Source organism: Antechinus flavipes, chromosome 4 (genome assembly GCF_016432865.1).
Source record: "Antechinus flavipes isolate AdamAnt ecotype Samford, QLD, Australia chromosome 4, AdamAnt_v2, whole genome shotgun sequence".
Classification (NCBI taxonomy): domain Eukaryota; kingdom Metazoa; phylum Chordata; class Mammalia; order Dasyuromorphia; family Dasyuridae; genus Antechinus; species Antechinus flavipes.
The window spans coordinates 156,857,249-156,874,654 of NC_067401.1; the positions used below are offsets into that span (position 1 = coordinate 156,857,249).

General features: G+C 33.9%; 1 protein-coding gene across 1 annotated transcript in view; it reads right to left on the minus strand.

Moving 5' to 3' along the window:
* Positions 1 to 6,155: 6,155 nt before the first annotated feature.
* Positions 6,156 to 17,406, minus strand: part of MAP2K6 (mitogen-activated protein kinase kinase 6) — a 126,359-nt gene continuing 115,108 nt past the window's right edge. Inside the window, exons 11-12 of the mRNA XM_051995220.1 lie at positions 15,654 to 15,699; positions 6,156 to 8,220 (exon numbers count right to left, since the gene is read on the minus strand). Of these exons, the coding sequence (XP_051851180.1) occupies positions 8,143 to 8,220; positions 15,654 to 15,699 (124 nt within the window). The 3' untranslated portion in view covers positions 6,156 to 8,142. The remainder of the gene's footprint in view (positions 8,221 to 15,653; positions 15,700 to 17,406) is intronic.

Below are 17,406 nucleotides of genomic sequence, written 5' to 3' on the forward strand. Positions count from 1 at the left end.
CCTCTGATTCTGTGACCTGTGGGTTGTTTTATTTTCTAGACCACAACATCTGGTAACACAATATTGACATGTAGTAAAAGAGGTTGCGACCTCAATTAAAAAGATAAACGGCAAGAATCAAGAAAAGAAAACAAAGAGTGAAGCAATATGGAGTTTCAAACCACAAAAAATTCAGTTTGTAGAGTTCCTAACTGCAAACAACACAAACATTAGTATTCTATTGGAATAAAGCCGATGATATTAATACCCTCCATTTATACGAATACTTAACAGTATCATATAAATCTATCCCAATAGTTGCCATGGCACCTAAATAAAGGTGTTCTGAGGTCAAAGGGATGTGGTGTCCAAGTGAGGCATGTATTCCAGAAGAAAAGACACAAAAACAATCTTTAACAAAACCATCAGATCCATATGTAGGAAAACCAAAGGCTGGTTTTAAATGTCATGTTTTTCAAAGCGAGAATTGATGCTGGAACTAGGTCTATAAACTGGCTGGCTGGCCTTCAGCTGCAGCTGAAGACAATCAATCAGAACAGTTCAGGCTCTGTGAGAAAAAGAAAAAGAAAACACACATACAAACATACATTCACAAAGGAGCAAGAAAGGGAGCATTAAAATGACCCTTTAGGATGTTTAAAATTATATTTAAGAAAGCAAGAAGGAGATTTTTCTTCTGCAACAAAACTATTCTTTATCTCTTCTGGAAAGTTTAATTTAGTTGATACATGATATAAGATGTTTTGGATTTAGGTCAAAAAATAGGAACACTTCCCCCCAAAAAAATTATGCAGTGGTCTCAACTCTTTAATATACACGAAGAGGGCATCATCTAACAACCTTCATAAATTAGACTGACAACACCAAAATAAAATAATTCCAACCTGGCATCAAAGTCTGATGAATTCTTAGCAAACAGAAAGAGAAGCTCAATCTCAAATCTATCTGTCTATCTATCTATCTATCTATCTATCTATCTATATATATATATACCTATAGATATAGATATATATAGATATATAGATATATATATGTACAGTTAAATATGCATAGCATTGTCTGTGTGCTGAAAACTCCCCATAAAGTCTGGCCAGAGTTTAGTGAATCATTAGGGAGACAAAACCAGCTGTAGTGCCAGCTTACTTTGAAAGAGGACTACAAGTATTGCAAATGTTAAGATATCTAACCTGAACTAAAAAGGAAAAAAAAATCCTTTAGAATGCAAGATATGCAAGTTTCAAGAACTTTTCTTTGATCACTTTGAAATGAAAAAGCCAACCAAATTAGTATTCACTCAGACAGACATCTGTTTATTCTACCTAACTCACATCAAAACTGATGACTCTAACGGATTTTGAACAGCCCTATGTAAGTTACAAAAATTCAGGCAAAGGCTTATCTGTAACTGAGTAGACTGACAAAATGTCTCTATATACGTGTGTATATATGTGAAACTCTTATATACAAACACACAATCAGAAAAGAACAAAGTAGCAGTTTATTATATAACTATTTACATTTCTAATTATTAAGGAAAATTATTTAATTAAAACTTCCCTTTCCTTGAGCACTTAGTTTGAATCCCTTCTGTGAAATCAGCAAATAGTTAACGACAACCACATTTCCATTGTCTGATGACTTGGTAAATTATCTAAAGGCATATAAACTTATCAATGTGTAATAAATTCACGATAGGGATAAACACTGGAGTTGTGATTTTACTAGTTTAAAGTACCAGTTATAGCCTGAGATACCTGAAAAATCTGAAGATCAGCAAAGACCAAACTTTTCATAATAATAATGATGAAAATTATTGATTGATATAACTCCTATAAACAAGTTTTTTTTAAGAGCATCCTCGATGTTTATTTTAAGACACTAAAGGGCTTCTGAGATCCAACAGTATGCTATCACTAATACAGATAACTCTGGGATAAAGAAACTCCTCTATCAAGGCAAGTTGGTACCTTCTCAGCAAATTAAAGTCTAAAAAGAATTGTCAAGAAAATAAGAAATTTAAATAGTTTACCCAAAGTCATATAGTCAGTATATGTCAAAAATTGGACTTTAACTTAGGCTTTTCTGTCTCCAAGTTTAGCTGCATACTTACTACTTTATGCTGTTTCTAATGAACCTCAATTGATAATGTTGCTGTTTTGTAAGATGTTATTTATAAAGCTTGAACCCAGGGTCCCATTACTTATTATTAGCTTGTGTAATTTTGGGCAAATCACTTACTCTGAATCAACTTATATCCTCATCTGCAAAATGAAGATAGCATGATTTGTCTACCCCAGAAGTCACAATGAAATATTTGTGAAAGCACTCTGAAACTGCAATATACTACACAAATTTGGAGCATTGTGTTTAACGCCTTGCACCCAATGGATATTCAATGTATGTAGAATTAAAAAATGTAGAAGTGACATGTGCCCAGATGCTATGAATCATTTTTAAGCACACATCAATATTAAGTATATATCTGATGAGAATTGTCTCTTTCAAAGGAGTCACCTTAGAAGATCAGCCATAACCTAATGCTGCTATTGCCCTTGCTCAAATCATTCATTAAGTTCTTCTTTGAGAATCACTTTCAGAATCCACAATCCATTTTTTTTTAAAAAACTCAATAGTGGTAAATCACTTTTTTTTTAGGATAAAGTTCACTTCTCAGAAAACAAAAATCAAAAGTCATTTGGAGGCAAGTTCTACAAATAAAGTGAATGATAAATCAAATCTCACTGTTATTCAAAAATAAGAATAGATTATAAAATAACAATTTAGATTGCTTTTCAATCTGCAGCTCTGACATCTTTTCTGCAAGAAAGTCCCAAAATGTTTTGAACAGTAGTAGTATAATTATAACAAGTATACAATCTCCCAAAATGAAAAATTTGAAAGGACCATGTCATTTAAATATCAAGTTCAGGGACCTTCATTTTTTAAAAAATCAGCCATAAATAACATCTTGAATCAAATGCAATATAACTATATTTCAGTGTACCTACATATAGGATCTTCACAAATTAACTTGGAGTAAACATAGCATTTTTTTTTCTGTATGCACATTTTTTCTTTGATTTTACAATTTGTGGGCTGAGAATTGTGCAGGAATTGTATGTATCTGTATTTATTCAGCATTCCCCAACTTGTTAGCAGTTTCCCATCCAAATTTCATATATAAATTAACTGCTTGGAATTCGAAACACATGTCCCCATGAAAACAATTTGATACAAGATAGTTAGTTTTTCAGACCATCCTACAAATGCCTACTTAATCAATAATATGATAGAAGCCTCATACTTTTCAATAACACATAACTTCTGCTTATAATAGTTTTTCTCAGGGAAAATACAACTCATGTTCTAATTTAAGATGATAGGAACATGGCTCCCCAATGGCGGCAGTCCAAAATTTCCAGGATAGAAGAAGAATGGGGTAAATACTATTAATTATTAAACACTTCTTAATTCTATGCATCTGGATTAGAAATGGCACTTTAAACACTGAGAGTATTTAAATTTTAAAAAGGAATAGAGTATGGGACAGCTAGGTGGTGCAGTGGATAGATCAGCAGCCCTGAATTCAGGTCGACCTGAGTTCAAATCTGATCTCAGACACTTAACAATTCCTGGCTGTGACCCTGGGCAAGTCATTTAACCCCAATTGCCTTAGCAAAAGAAAAGAAAAAAGAGTAGAGTAGCTATCTTGGGGAAATGGGGAAGATAAAAAAAGGAGCTGGATAGCTTCTCAGGGAAAATAGATGATGATAGCTAAGTATGTAAAGAACATGAGAGTTGTTTAATTCTTTTGCTTCTGTTTTCTTTGCCTGAGAGAAAGAGCTTTGGCCTAAAAAGGGCATAATCAGAAGGGAATACTCAAAATAAATGAGGTGATGCCCAATAAAATACATCCTAAGAACTGTCTATTTTTTATATGTACCTCTGCTACTATAGCAAAGTACCTCGCACTTAGTAAGTGCTTAATAAAAGAGTCTATTGTTTAGTTCATTCATTCATTCATTTAGCAGAGGCCAAACTACTGGCAGTGATCATTCAAAAGTCAGGGACCTGAAGGGGGCATATAGTGTCCTAATTTTGATAAAACAGAAGAGAATTGAATCTACAAACCATTGTCAGGTTAGCAGACTTTCATTCCTAACAAGATGCTAGAAAGTATTAATAAAATAATGCAAATCTTTAAAAGGAGGTAGATATAATATTCTCATCAAGAACAAGTCATGAAAGATTAATCTAATTTTCTCTTTTAATAAGATTACCATACTAGTAGTTTCAGGAATATGGATTGGGTTTAACCAGATGTCCCCCGTTTGATAATAGACTCATTATGGGAAGGGCCTAAATTTTGTTCCTTTTTTATATACCCAGCATTTAGTATAGCGCCTGGCACTACTAGATACCTAGCAAGTGTTTACTGATTGATTCATTGAAAGTATTTGACAAGTATCACATACTCTTCTTGTGGCAAAGATAGAATGATGTAGTCTAGGACTAGAATTTATTATAGTTACATGGATTCTACACTAAGTAGCTAGACTGAGTCATTAATGGTTTGCTTCCATTTGCAAAGAGTTGTATAGATACTATGATATCTATATACCAAGGTATATAGATACTATGTTCAAGGTATCTTGACATCTTTGCCAATGACTTGACAAAGGTCTAGAAAACATACAAATTTGTAAATTACATAAAACCTATGAAAAATAGTCAATTTGTTGTGGAACAGAATCAAGATTTTTAAAAATCTTGACAAATTTTAGGTCATAAGCCCAAATTTTTAAAATATGCAATTTGATAAAGATAAAATCAAATTTGAGTTAAAAAAAAATCAACATGTAAGTACAAAATGGGGAGCCATGGCTACACAACAGTTAGAAAAAGAGGGAGAGATTAAGTTGGCTATAATTTCAATTTAGGAATCAATAATATGATATATAGTAAGAAAATCAATAAAAGTTTAAACTACATTGAGAATTATGATATTTAGGATAAATAAAATGATATTACCTCCATGTTCTGCCTTTATCAGAATACATCTAGAGTATGGCATTCAGTTCTGAGTGCCATATTTTAGAAAGGTTATTTATAACCTAGAGAGTTTACAGAAGAAGACAATCAGGAGTGTGAAAAGCCTCAAGATTGTGTCATATGAGTATCAACCAAGAGAATGAGGATGTTTAGATGGAAAGAAAAAAAAATTAGGGAAAAACTATAGCTATTTTTAAGTATCTGAAAAGTCATTGTGTAGAAAAGTAATTAATCTTGTTCTGCCTGGTTCCAAAAGGAAGACCTTGGAACAATGGGCAGAAGTTGCAAATAGGCAAAATAGGATTAGCATAAGGCAAACCTTTCTTACTATTAGAGCTATCCAAAAGCAGAATGGGCTGCTTCATGAGGTAGTTAACTCTCTTTCACTGGACATCTTCAGGCAAAGATGGCCTGACCCCTTACCAAGTACAGTGTAGAGAGGATTCTAAGACAGAATTGGAGTAGACTCAATGGCCTCTAAGATCCCTTCCAATTTTAAGATTCTGTAAATCAATATTTGTTGTCTAATATGTCAATGTTCTCAAATGTTTTAAATGCAGAGGGACAGGAGGTTGGCTTCATAGGGCAAAGCCTCCACTCATAGATTCTCCTGTGGTTCATTTGTATGGATGGATTATTCATAAATCAAGTGCTTATATATATGGGACTCTACATGTACCTGTGTATATTGCACACAAATAAGTATATATGTACACATGTACATATACCTACATATGCATGCACATATATGTGTGCGTAAAGCCAGAATTACAGAGAAAAGGCCTGAGCCAAGCCTTTTCTGGTTAACTCTGGGTAGATTTTTTGGTTTATTTTGAAAAAGAAAATCTTCATACTTTATTTAAAGATGCAACCCAAACATGCCCTCTTGCTGTTTTCTCCCGCATAGTTCATATTTTCACATAAATAGAAATAGTACACACTATAATAAACATAAACAAGCTTTTCTTTTCTGAGCATATACTTTAGCCTTCTCTTCTATAAGAAGACATTTACCCCTACTTACAGAACCATTTAAGGCTATTCAAAAATCATAAACATTGATAGCTTTGTTTTAAATTAAGCAGAATAAAAAGACCTCTGTCTAAATAAAAACATGCAAATCTGAGTGTATTGTAATTTTTTGGCTTTTTTCTCCTTACATCTTCTCAGGCTATCACAGAAATAACTTCTCAATTTGGGGAGACAGAGCAAGATGAAAAAAAGCACATTTATATGTCCATTGGCTCAATCCTCCTTTTCCAAAGCTGGACAAGTATATTGGTGACAATTTCAGTACAGATGCAATAAGAATAGTAGGAAATAGAGATACTCTTTCATGTGAAGTAGACACAAAGAAGCATGGCATTTGCATGCATCAAGCACTAATGCACTTAAAAGGTAACAGTGAAGGAGACCAAAGAAACAGTGGCAATAAAAACAAAAAAAGATTTGGTTGTACTTCCATTTCCAAATGCATAGTAGAGCAAATCATTGCTTCCTAGTGTTTAGGTGATGACCCACATTGTGAGAAATTGTGATCAACCCTCTTCATACTTCAGATGTCCTCATACTTTAGGAGGATGCTTTGGGTAAGAATTCTTTCCAATCCAAAAGGAGTTCCAATGTTATAGTAGATCCAAAAATTATTTGGAAGCTTTGGCACTCCTTGGTTTTATGATCACCCAGAGTCCATCATTACAGAACTTAGATCCAGAGGCAGCCACAGGAAAGAATCAGATAGTGTACCCTCCTGAGAGTTCCAATGGAACTTTCCTGTGTCCAGTGACTGTGTATTATCAGTGGGAGGCTTCATCCTGTTTGCAGGCTACAAAAACTTGGAGTCAGCATGACAGTACTAACTTCTCTCCCTGATTCTCCTCATCTTATTCAAGGAACAACAACCTATCCCAAAATTTTTCCTGATAGAGCCCTTCTACTTAGAAGATAAATAATTAAAGGTGAGATTCCTTCATTTGAGCAGAGGTTGAGAAGAATAATAAACACTCCATTAGCCACAATGACAAAGAAATAACATTTGTGGCCTACACATTTCAGAACAGATAGAACCAGAAGAAGGCACCAGTTCCCTGATTGGTTGGATATATAACATCCCTCTCCAGCTCCCAAGACAACACTGATAAGCAATCATTCTTACTGAACACAGAATAATATAAATAGAAGATACTTGGCAAGGCTCACTGCCTACCAAAAACAAATATACACACACATACACACACATACACATATGCCCTCCTTCTGTAGGAGGGTAGATATATATCACACTCAAGTTAAAAGTGTCATAAATGCCATGAGAAGCAAGCTATGTCTCCACTTTGAGCCACGATAAATTGATTTTACTTCTTCCAAAACTAGACAAAGTAGTACTGGGATACTTTACCACATCACACAGAATAGTTAATGAACACCCAGTATTGGATAAGGTATTTGGGAAGATGGTAGCAGCAGCAGCAGCAGTTGGAATAGGCTCTTGGGAAGAAAATGTTGTTAATTGAAGTTCTTAAGGATGCATATTAAATTGTTCCTTTTAGAGCCCAAAAGTTCTTTACTTTTTTCCTTGTAAAGCCTTATGAATATTGACATCACAGCCTCCTCTTTCATAAGGTCTCCCTCATATAAAACAAAATCTATTCAAATCAAGCATAAATACTAAAACAATAGGAAGAACAAAATATAATCTATATAGGACTTCATAACTACCATAGCACCTATTAACCCAGACAAATGTATTCTCCTTGGAGAGGAACAGGAAAAGGCTGAAAAGGTTAAGGAGTCTTGTGACATGTCATTAAATATTTAATCGCCTGTTCAAAGTTGTAAAGTCTGAGCCTTATTATATTTCATCTGACTAAACAGTTCATTCTATACACTATGGATTCCAAGACCCCTTTGGGAAAAAAAATAAACAACAACAACAACAAAATAAACAAACAACCTTTTGAGAGGCAGGGTTAAAAAAATAAGCGTCAGCATCATCTGAATGCCAAGTTTCTATTGATGCTTTAGTGAAGAAGCTCCATCCCCTAAACCCACCAATCCACAGGAGGGCCAAGTGATTGAGTCCAATGGTTTTTAGTCTCCAAGAATCAGTTTTACAAAAGATGCTGCATCTGTTGCTTTGGATTCATGCAGAGTGAAAAACTGATGTTGCTGGGGAGAAAACAGAAATATATAACATCACTATTAGCCACTTACATAGCAGATTAACAAAAAATGTAGATTTGTTTAGAAAGCTGATTAGGTGAGCCCATTAGAGCTATATTAAGATTTCTGCCCTCACCAAACAGTTCCCAAAATATAGTAGCCATTCATAAGTAATAATAACTTAGTATTAATACTACCTAGCAGGTATATAGCACTTTAAGACTTCCAAAGCATTTTACAAATGTAATTTCATTTTCTACTCATAACTTTCCTTGGAAGTAAGTGCTATTGTTACTTTTCTTTTACAGATAAAGAAACTGAGGTAGGCAGAGCTTAAGTGACATGTCCAGGGTCACATAGTAACTCAGATGTGAAGCTCAAATGAGAAAATATTTCTAAAGCACTTAGCATGATGCCTGGCACATAAAGTAACAAGAGTTTAATAAATATTTCCTTTTTCATTCCTTTCCCTTTAGACCTCCTCAGGGAAAAGGTAAGAGGGCAGATTGAATAAATTTTTAAATATATAAAGCTTCTGATTTAATAAATAATTAAATTTACAAAGCTTCTCTTAATACATAACAGCGAGGCAATGTAAGATGTCTTGGAATTGGTAAAGCATTTGACTTTATAGAAATGTAAAAGTACTAATCAAATCTCATCAATAGTCATTATTTATGCTCATGCCTGAAAAGAACTGTTCCTTCTAGGAAGAAAGATATATTGCCTATATACTGAGTATCTTTGGGATTAAAACAACTTTAGAGGTCAGAGGATGAAAAGGAAAAAGCAAATATTCAGGCATTTCATATGTCAAATGAACAAAACTTAGAAAAAACATTTCCCCTTCCTCATAACAGTTCTGGGAAAAAAAATTAAAGATTTTTTTCATGTACACGAATGATAAAATTCTCTGATTCCTCAGTTACATTCCTGGTAAGTGCACTGCTTTCAAAGTGTGAGTATTGAATCTCTGTATAAAAGAAACATATTCCTATCCCATTCCAAATGAAATGGCTCTTTAACAGAATCCATTATTCTTCAGGTATAACAAAAACACTTTTAATCTCCACTATCCTCTGTCCTGGATGTCTGCTAATATTGTTCTAAATAACAATTTGAGAAACTAAAAATGTTATCCTTTTACTTTATTACATAGCTGAGTCACTTCATATTTCCCTTATTTTTGAGCTTTCAGTTTTCAACTTCCATATAATCTGGTGGGATGTTTTTTTCCCCCGCTATATTTATTTTAAACCTGACAGCAAAGTATAAAGTGAGTCACTTTGTAGGGAACCCAAAGCCTCCCCAAGGAAGATTTTAGAAATAGTTCAAAGATCAGATCAAGAAAAAAACAAAACCAAAAAGACTCAGAACAGATAAATATTCCCCCAGTGATCCCCCAACAGCTTTGCTTTCAAGTCATTCTTCTTAGGGATTGTTAGTCTGCAAACCAAAGGGGAATGACATTAGTCTGTGTTAACAGTTGGCTCTGAGCCTGGAAATCCCTATATATCATCAACAGAAGTCATTCTTTCATGAAGTTGAGAAGGAGCAGAGTTGGTTGGTTCTTGGGTTCTAACCCACCTGATTGGTCCTCAGGGATGACATACAGTACCAATCTCTGAATTACAAAGTGCTCATATCTCAATTTGCATTGACCAAGTTATTTACAATCATTTTTATTATTATTGAGTGGCAGGGGATTCCCCACATTTCCTGAACACTTAAGAAATTTTCTCAAAGTACTTAAGATGAGGGGACAAATGAAAGTTGTTTCCTGAAACAAATCTACATCTTCCAGTTCCTACCCTGGCTCTTTGTTCAGGAGGTCTGGGCATAAAATCCAACAAATTGCCTTAAAGTCATTCTTCCAAAATAAGTCTGGGTATGTTTTCCTCCCTACCTTTTTTTTTAATTTGCAAGCTAGAAAAGTGTTGTAGGAACCACAAAGGGAGGGAGAAACCAAGGAAGTCAGTGTCCTGAGCAGTCACTGTCAAAATAGAAAGTATGAGTTGTCCTCCTGTGTGGAATTTGAGGCTATAAAAGATTGGGAAGGAACCCATTTCTCCTTCTAGTAATGGGCTAAGAATAAAAGACCAACAATGCATTCTGAAAGTCACCAGTTCATGGTTTAGAATTAAGACTTTGAGAAATGGAGTGCTAAAAACAAGATGAATAAGATTCTCATTCACCATTTAGGAGGCCCTAGAGTACAAAGGATGCAACAGACCTAGTATAATATGAAAGTATGCCATCATGAATATGGGATATTTTACTGCAATAAGATATCCAACACCTATACAGCCTACCTTCTTCCATCCACCCACCACCAAAACCATTGAGTACAACCTCTAAATTAAGGTACTATAACACAACTATACATCCACATCCAACCTTGCCAATCATATACTAAACACATACACAGACACACACACACACACACACACACACACACACACACACACACCCCAGTGGTAGCTTGTCAGCACTAATCACTATAATACACCACTTATTTTGTGTGGATTGAGCTGGTTTCCCTTTAATGGAGAAGAGAGGCCATTCCTAAGATTTGGTTGGCTCAGAGGATTTGGACTTGAATTAGAGATTTGGTTTCTCTTCTTCATAAAGCAGAAAAAGCACAATCTATGGGGAATTGACACTAATGAGGTCTTCAAGGAACTCCTACTGCCCTGTGAAAATGCCATTATAACTTAGCACTAATATGTTTTCATTTTGATTAGGGGATGAAATGGGGAGTTCTTTAGATATGAATACACAAAAATGAATTATCTCTACAGCTGATTCCCTGACAGGGGACGCTAAAGAGAAAGGATGAAAATTTTTTCTGGGTTTGATAAACTGAGTTTGTGCTCCCTAACAAGGACATCAAATTTCTTATGATCTAGCTGCTTTTAGATACAATGAGAACCTGACTTTTGAGTAGTATCCCACTTGAATGTCATCATCCTTTATCTATCCGTCTCTCCTGACAGCATTATACAAGGTTTAGTTAGATCAACTAGTGAAGTCTGATTAGGATATTGATGCAGTTTGAGAAAACAACTTACACTGTGCACACAAACAGGAGCTTAAGGAGAAAGCACTGTGCCCACTGCACATTAGGTGGACAGAATACGATCTTTTACTGGAGGAACTTGAAGTATGGTCTTCGAAACATAGGGTAGACAAGAAGATAATAGATAATCAGCCTGTAGAAGTGGGATCTTGGAATCAGGAAGAAATGAATTCAAATCTGGCTTTAGACATTTACTAGCTATGTGACCCTGAATAAGTCACAAACTCTATTTGCCTTCAAAAGTAGATAGCAAACCACTTTAGTATATTTGTGAAGAAAATCCCATAATCAGTATTGCATTTATGATCCATGGGATCACAAAGAATCAGACAAGACTGAACAACAATTTAACTATTTAGTGACATAAAGGAAATGAAATTGTCTTTTTATACCCTTAGGAGGCAAGAATTTGCCTAGAAGAAAGGAGGTCTTTTAGCTAACTAGGTGGTAATCTTGAGTCCCTAAAAAGATGAGGAAAATCTTCATTTAACCTGGACAGAAAAAGGAAGACATCCAAAGGGCCCCAAATTTAATATCATCCCCTTTTGCTGGAGTTTCAGGAAAAAGATTTTGATTGATGGGACATGGACCTTCAGTGGGTGGTTCAGTGGGAGAAATTTCAAATATGAACTTAGAGAACATGTAAAAAACTCAAAACCTTTTACATACTTTGCTAATGTACTTATGGTAGGTGATTGAAGATTATGTTGGAAGTATAATCACTTGGAGCTCATATTCCTGGTATTGCTATTGGTCATAATAGTTATTCTTACATCAGTAAGCTTATGCTGAACTATGTTTGGCATGCTTTACTGTATGAAATTTACTTTTTAGAAGATTGTATTGTTTTACATTTTTATTATTTATATTAAGCTCTACCAGTGCTGTTTATGAAGTCCAACTTCTTTTAAGACCATTTTAATGGTAACATCTAAAAATTTTGGATCTTACTACAAAAGGGTGAGATAGGATAAGAACACCATCTATTTTGTATGAGATAAACTAGTTTTCCATTTAGGGAGCCATTTTGGGGATTCAGTTGGCAGAGGACTGAGGCATAAATAACTGATGTGACTTCCCTGCCCCTCTAAAGGGCTTTCTAAGTATAACACAACTAGCTTATGGTGAGCTGGTGATTAATGGCATATCTACTATCCTACCATATCTTTCTGATGTAGCCTTGATTCTGGTAGTAAGTTCAGAGGCAGAAAAGAATAGCGTTTTATTTGAATGGGTATTCTTTTTAAACTTGACAATTGTATATTGTCTTTAATTGTCCTGAGTTAGACATAGCCAAAATACCCATCACTACTGACCATTATCCCTAAAGGTAAATCCTACTGAATCATACCAACTAGTAATAATTTGAAAGGGTAGATAATTTATCTTGGGGTTCATAGGAAGCATGACCTATTTGTTAATTTTTGAGCTCAGTCCAAGGGAAGAAGGAAAGAATTTGAAGTCTTCTAGAAGTCAAAAACAAACCAACTCAGTACCCCATTTTCCTCACATCCGATGGGACTGACAAACTGTTAGTAGTGCTTTCTGTTCATGCTCTATTTCATCTCAAAGAGATTCTACCCTCTCAGCCCATCTAGTCTTCTAACTTGAACAATAGTGTCTCAGCATCTGTTTTCCCAATGTTAGAGACAGGGAGTTCGGACTCAGATTTTCCATTAAAAACCTCAACTCCACAGGAAAACAGGGAGCAGTTATGGTCTTAAAAGAGAAGTCCATTCCAGTACCGCAAAGTCTAAAGCCATAAGAAGAATAAGAAAAAAAACCCACAAGACCTCACAACATTAATATGTCAGCCATAAAATACCACAGTGTTAAGATATTCTGGAAAGGTAGCTTAATAGAAATGAACACAGCTGCCAGTGGGTATTAAGTTGGAACCAAACATCTTTCCTCAAATGTGCTCCAGTGAACCTTTATGATAAGAGGCCACTTGGAAGGAAAATGCATTGCTTTTTAAGTACACACAGACACATGTGAATAAACTGGACCTTTCTGCCTGACAACTGGTGTCAAAGTAAAAACATATTCAAATTGCATTTCAGAGTCCAAAATAACACCCCAAGACACTTCTAGTGTCAAAATTAATTTTTAATCAGCATTAAATCCTAGCAAAAGTCTCACACCTATTTGACACTTAAATACTTGTTAAATTGAAACTTTTTTGGATACTTAAAGTGGGATAGAAAGAATAACAGGGCCTTACAAACCAACTAATCAAATTGCTCATAAATGGAGTAAGAAAAGAAGGCCACATTCAGAACGAAAATTTTCAAGAATCACTCTGTCTCTTGGACCATATCACAAGCCCTCAGTCCCAATGTAAAACTGCTCTCAGAGTTCTGAAGCTTTGGGAGCTACCTCATTAATGGGGATGGCAAAAATTCTGTACAGACTAAAACACTGAAGAAACAAGGGCCCAGACTACCTTCAGAGCCAGGAAAAAATGAATAGATGATGAAGGAACTTAAAGAGAAAAGTTAAGGTCATTCAGGGCTAGAATAAGACCATTTATCCCTTCTCAGGTCACAAAGCTACCAAGAATTCTTCTTTCCTTTCTTTTGGGGTCATCCAACTGAAGTGAATACAATTTAGTTGATACAACATAGTTGGATCTTTGGCCAGAATTTAAATCTTAAGCTTAAATCAGAGAAACTGAAAGGTGTTCCATGATTTCTTGCCAGTCTCAAACATCTCCTCATCATTTTCTTGGATCTAGAATGAGGAGATTAAGTTCAAATTTCAGTTGGCCCACTTCCTAGTTATGCAACCTTAGTCACACTAAGCTCTTTGAGACTCAGTTCCTTCAAATGTAAAATAAGGATAATGATACTGTCACTATTTTCCTTACAGGGCTATTGCAAAGAAAGTTCTTTGTAAGATTTTGTTGTTCAGTAATTTTATTTAGGTCCAACTCTTCATGACCCTATTTGAGGTTTTCTTGGCAAAGATGCTGGAATGGTTTCACATCTCCTCATATTACAAATGAGGAAACTGAGGCAAACAGGGTTAACAGACTTGCCCAAGTTCACACAATAATAAATGTTTGAGACCAAAATTATACTCAAGTCTTCCTGACTTCAGGCCCAGCATACTAACCACTGTAACAACTAGCTGCCTACTTTATAAGAAATACTATATAAAAATAAGCTATCATCATTATTATTATCTACACCTTTTTTTTCATCAAGTAACCTTATTTTTCATTTGGTTAAAGGACTCCAAGAACAATATCATTAGTGTAGAGGTTTCAATGTGGGGAGAATGAGCAAAGATGGAAAAATCTCATTTCTTAATAATAATAATAATATATATATATATATATATATATATATATATATATAGCCAATGTCCCTAATTATATATATGTATATGTGTGTGTGTGTATCAAGTTTTTTTTAATCCTATCTAAATAGCAAAGCCTAATGGAAAAATTCCAAGAAAATCATGCCAAAATTAGTGTACATTCTGAATACAGAATATGGTTTAAAGAAATGAATTTTTATTATCATTTAATGTATACAGTAACAAAAGCTATTGACTGCCAAATATTATAAAGGATAGGTCCTGGTTTCTTTGTAATTAAAATATGAGTGTGCATATAAATGCTATAATGCAAAATAATGCTATAAAATGCTATAAAAGTCTGATTTCTTGGGTAAGCTTAAGTATTTGCAATAAAATTTTATTTATACTATTAATTCCTGAAAAAAAATCCTTTTTTATATCTTAGTGCAAAAGGTAAATCACAAATTGTCACTAAATAAGAATCTAATGAATTTTCACCAAATTTGTTTTAGGCTAGCAGTATTCTAGGAGAGGAATTATATTCCTAACCAAGGAAGAAATAAATCTCGTTCAGAAATTTAAACCAAAAAAAAAGGGTTCTTTTAATAAAACTGACTAATATCCAAAACAACCAAACCATACCCATACCTATTTCTTCTATTACTTTTTCAAGAAATTAAAATTTCTTTTATAGTAGTAATATGGGATCCTTAGAACCTTTTAAATCTAATAATATCAGAGATCTCAAAGCACTTTACAAATATAACAGTATGCTATATAATCCTGTTAGTTTCCCATAAAAGTAGTCAGGAATGGTAGTTAAGGGATCTTTGCCAAGATTACACAAGAGACAATACTCAGACTAGAAATAAAATACAGTCTTCTGAACTCTTCATAAAAAAAAAAAAAAAAATCAATCGCTGGCATTCATGTCTTGGTGAAGTCACCATTTTTATAATATTTTATAATATTGCTTGGTTATAATTTATATCTGAGTCATTTAACCTTCAATAGATGTTAGTTCAAATATGTTTATACTACTAACAATACTCACCATAAGTTCTGCGTACGTTGGCCGTTCTTTGGAATTCTTCTTCAAGCTTAAGAAAGGGGAAGAATTAAACACATTAAAATCAAGAAACCATCTGCATTTTCACTAGACTAGGATTTCAGAACCTGCAGAAGACTAAACATAACCAACTTGAAAAACAATATTGAAAACATAGGTTTCCAATGTTCCCTTGCTTCTTCTACTCCACTTCTAAATCAAGCTTTAAATCAACAGTGGACATGAGTTCATGGAAAGAAAATGCATATACTTTCCTTGGAGATGCCATACCTATGACATTAAAGTTTGTCTTTCAAATGTAAAGTTATTATAAATCAAAATATATCTACTTTCAATCTACCACCCACAACTTTCTGTAATAACTAGGGTTTGGCAATGAGATCTTAAGATTATATTTGCTATGGAACAATTTTAATTCTCTGGGATCATTATATCTAAACTAGTCTGTTCATTTTTACTTCTGCTTTCTCCTGGTTCCCTAGAAATGCTTCCTTTTTGCATATCATTAATATAGTCCATCTGAGTTATAAGCAAATTTAAGTCATAAAATTTTCAAGGTAATGGAATTTATGTAAGGCAGATTAATCACCAAGGTAAAAAGTATATTCAGTCAATAATAGTTATTATTATTCTGAATAGGCATGCACTAGTTGTAACAAGCATAGTCATGTCTATCTATTACTCAGTTCATAATAGTGAGTCCTACAAAAAAGTGGAAAAGGGTAGTTAATGAAAGAGTTATAAACCCAATCAGTCCATATTGTAATATCAGAGATAAAAAAGCAAACTGTACTTTGAGCCACAGTGTTCAAAATGAGGGCAATGATTGTTCTACTATACTATATTGGTCCTAGTCAGACCATATCTGCAGCCTTGTGTTCAGTTCTGGGTACCATATTTTAGGAAGAATTTGACAAGATTGAACATATCCAGAAGAGTATGAATGGGATAGTAAAGGAACTGAGACCATGACATAAAAAATCATCTAAAAGAACTAGTAATGAATATCCTGTAAAAGAAAAAATTCATATGGAAGAGAAATTAGATTTGTTCATGGGACAAAACCAGGTACAATAAGTAGACATTGTTAAAAAAAAAAAAAAAAGAAAGAAAGAAAGAAAGAAAAAGAAAATAAAGAAAAAACAGACCCATGCTTAATAATAAACTTATTTTTATTATTATTAGAATTTTTAATTAGAATTATTAGAAACAATTAGCACTATCCAAAAGTTAGAAGCTGCCTTGAGAGGTTCCCCATCACTGGATGCTTTCAAACAATATAATGTAGAAAAAAAAAATTTTGTCCATGTAAGGGTTAGACTAGAAGTTCCCTGACTTCCATTCCAACTCAATTTTTTTTGTTTAAACTAAATACATTTAGCAAAACTTGGTTTTAGGATTATATAGAACAATATAAAAAACAAAAATTTTTGAAGGGACATATATTGTCACTCAAGTTAGTCAGACAGAAAACATTCATTAAGAAACTTTTATGTATTAGGCACAATGCTATGCTCTGGGGAAACAAAGAAAAAGGCGAAAATGAATCTGCATAGAAGTTCACATTCTAATGAGGAAGAAAAAATAAAGAAAACTATTTAGATACAAAAGTTTGAGTTACTGGGCAGAAACAAGAAAGCAACATAATCCAATCTGCAGAGGAGTCATTAGTAACGCCATTTTCCCTACTCTCAAAAGCATATATTGTATGGATTGAAAACAGCTTTTTTAAACTAAA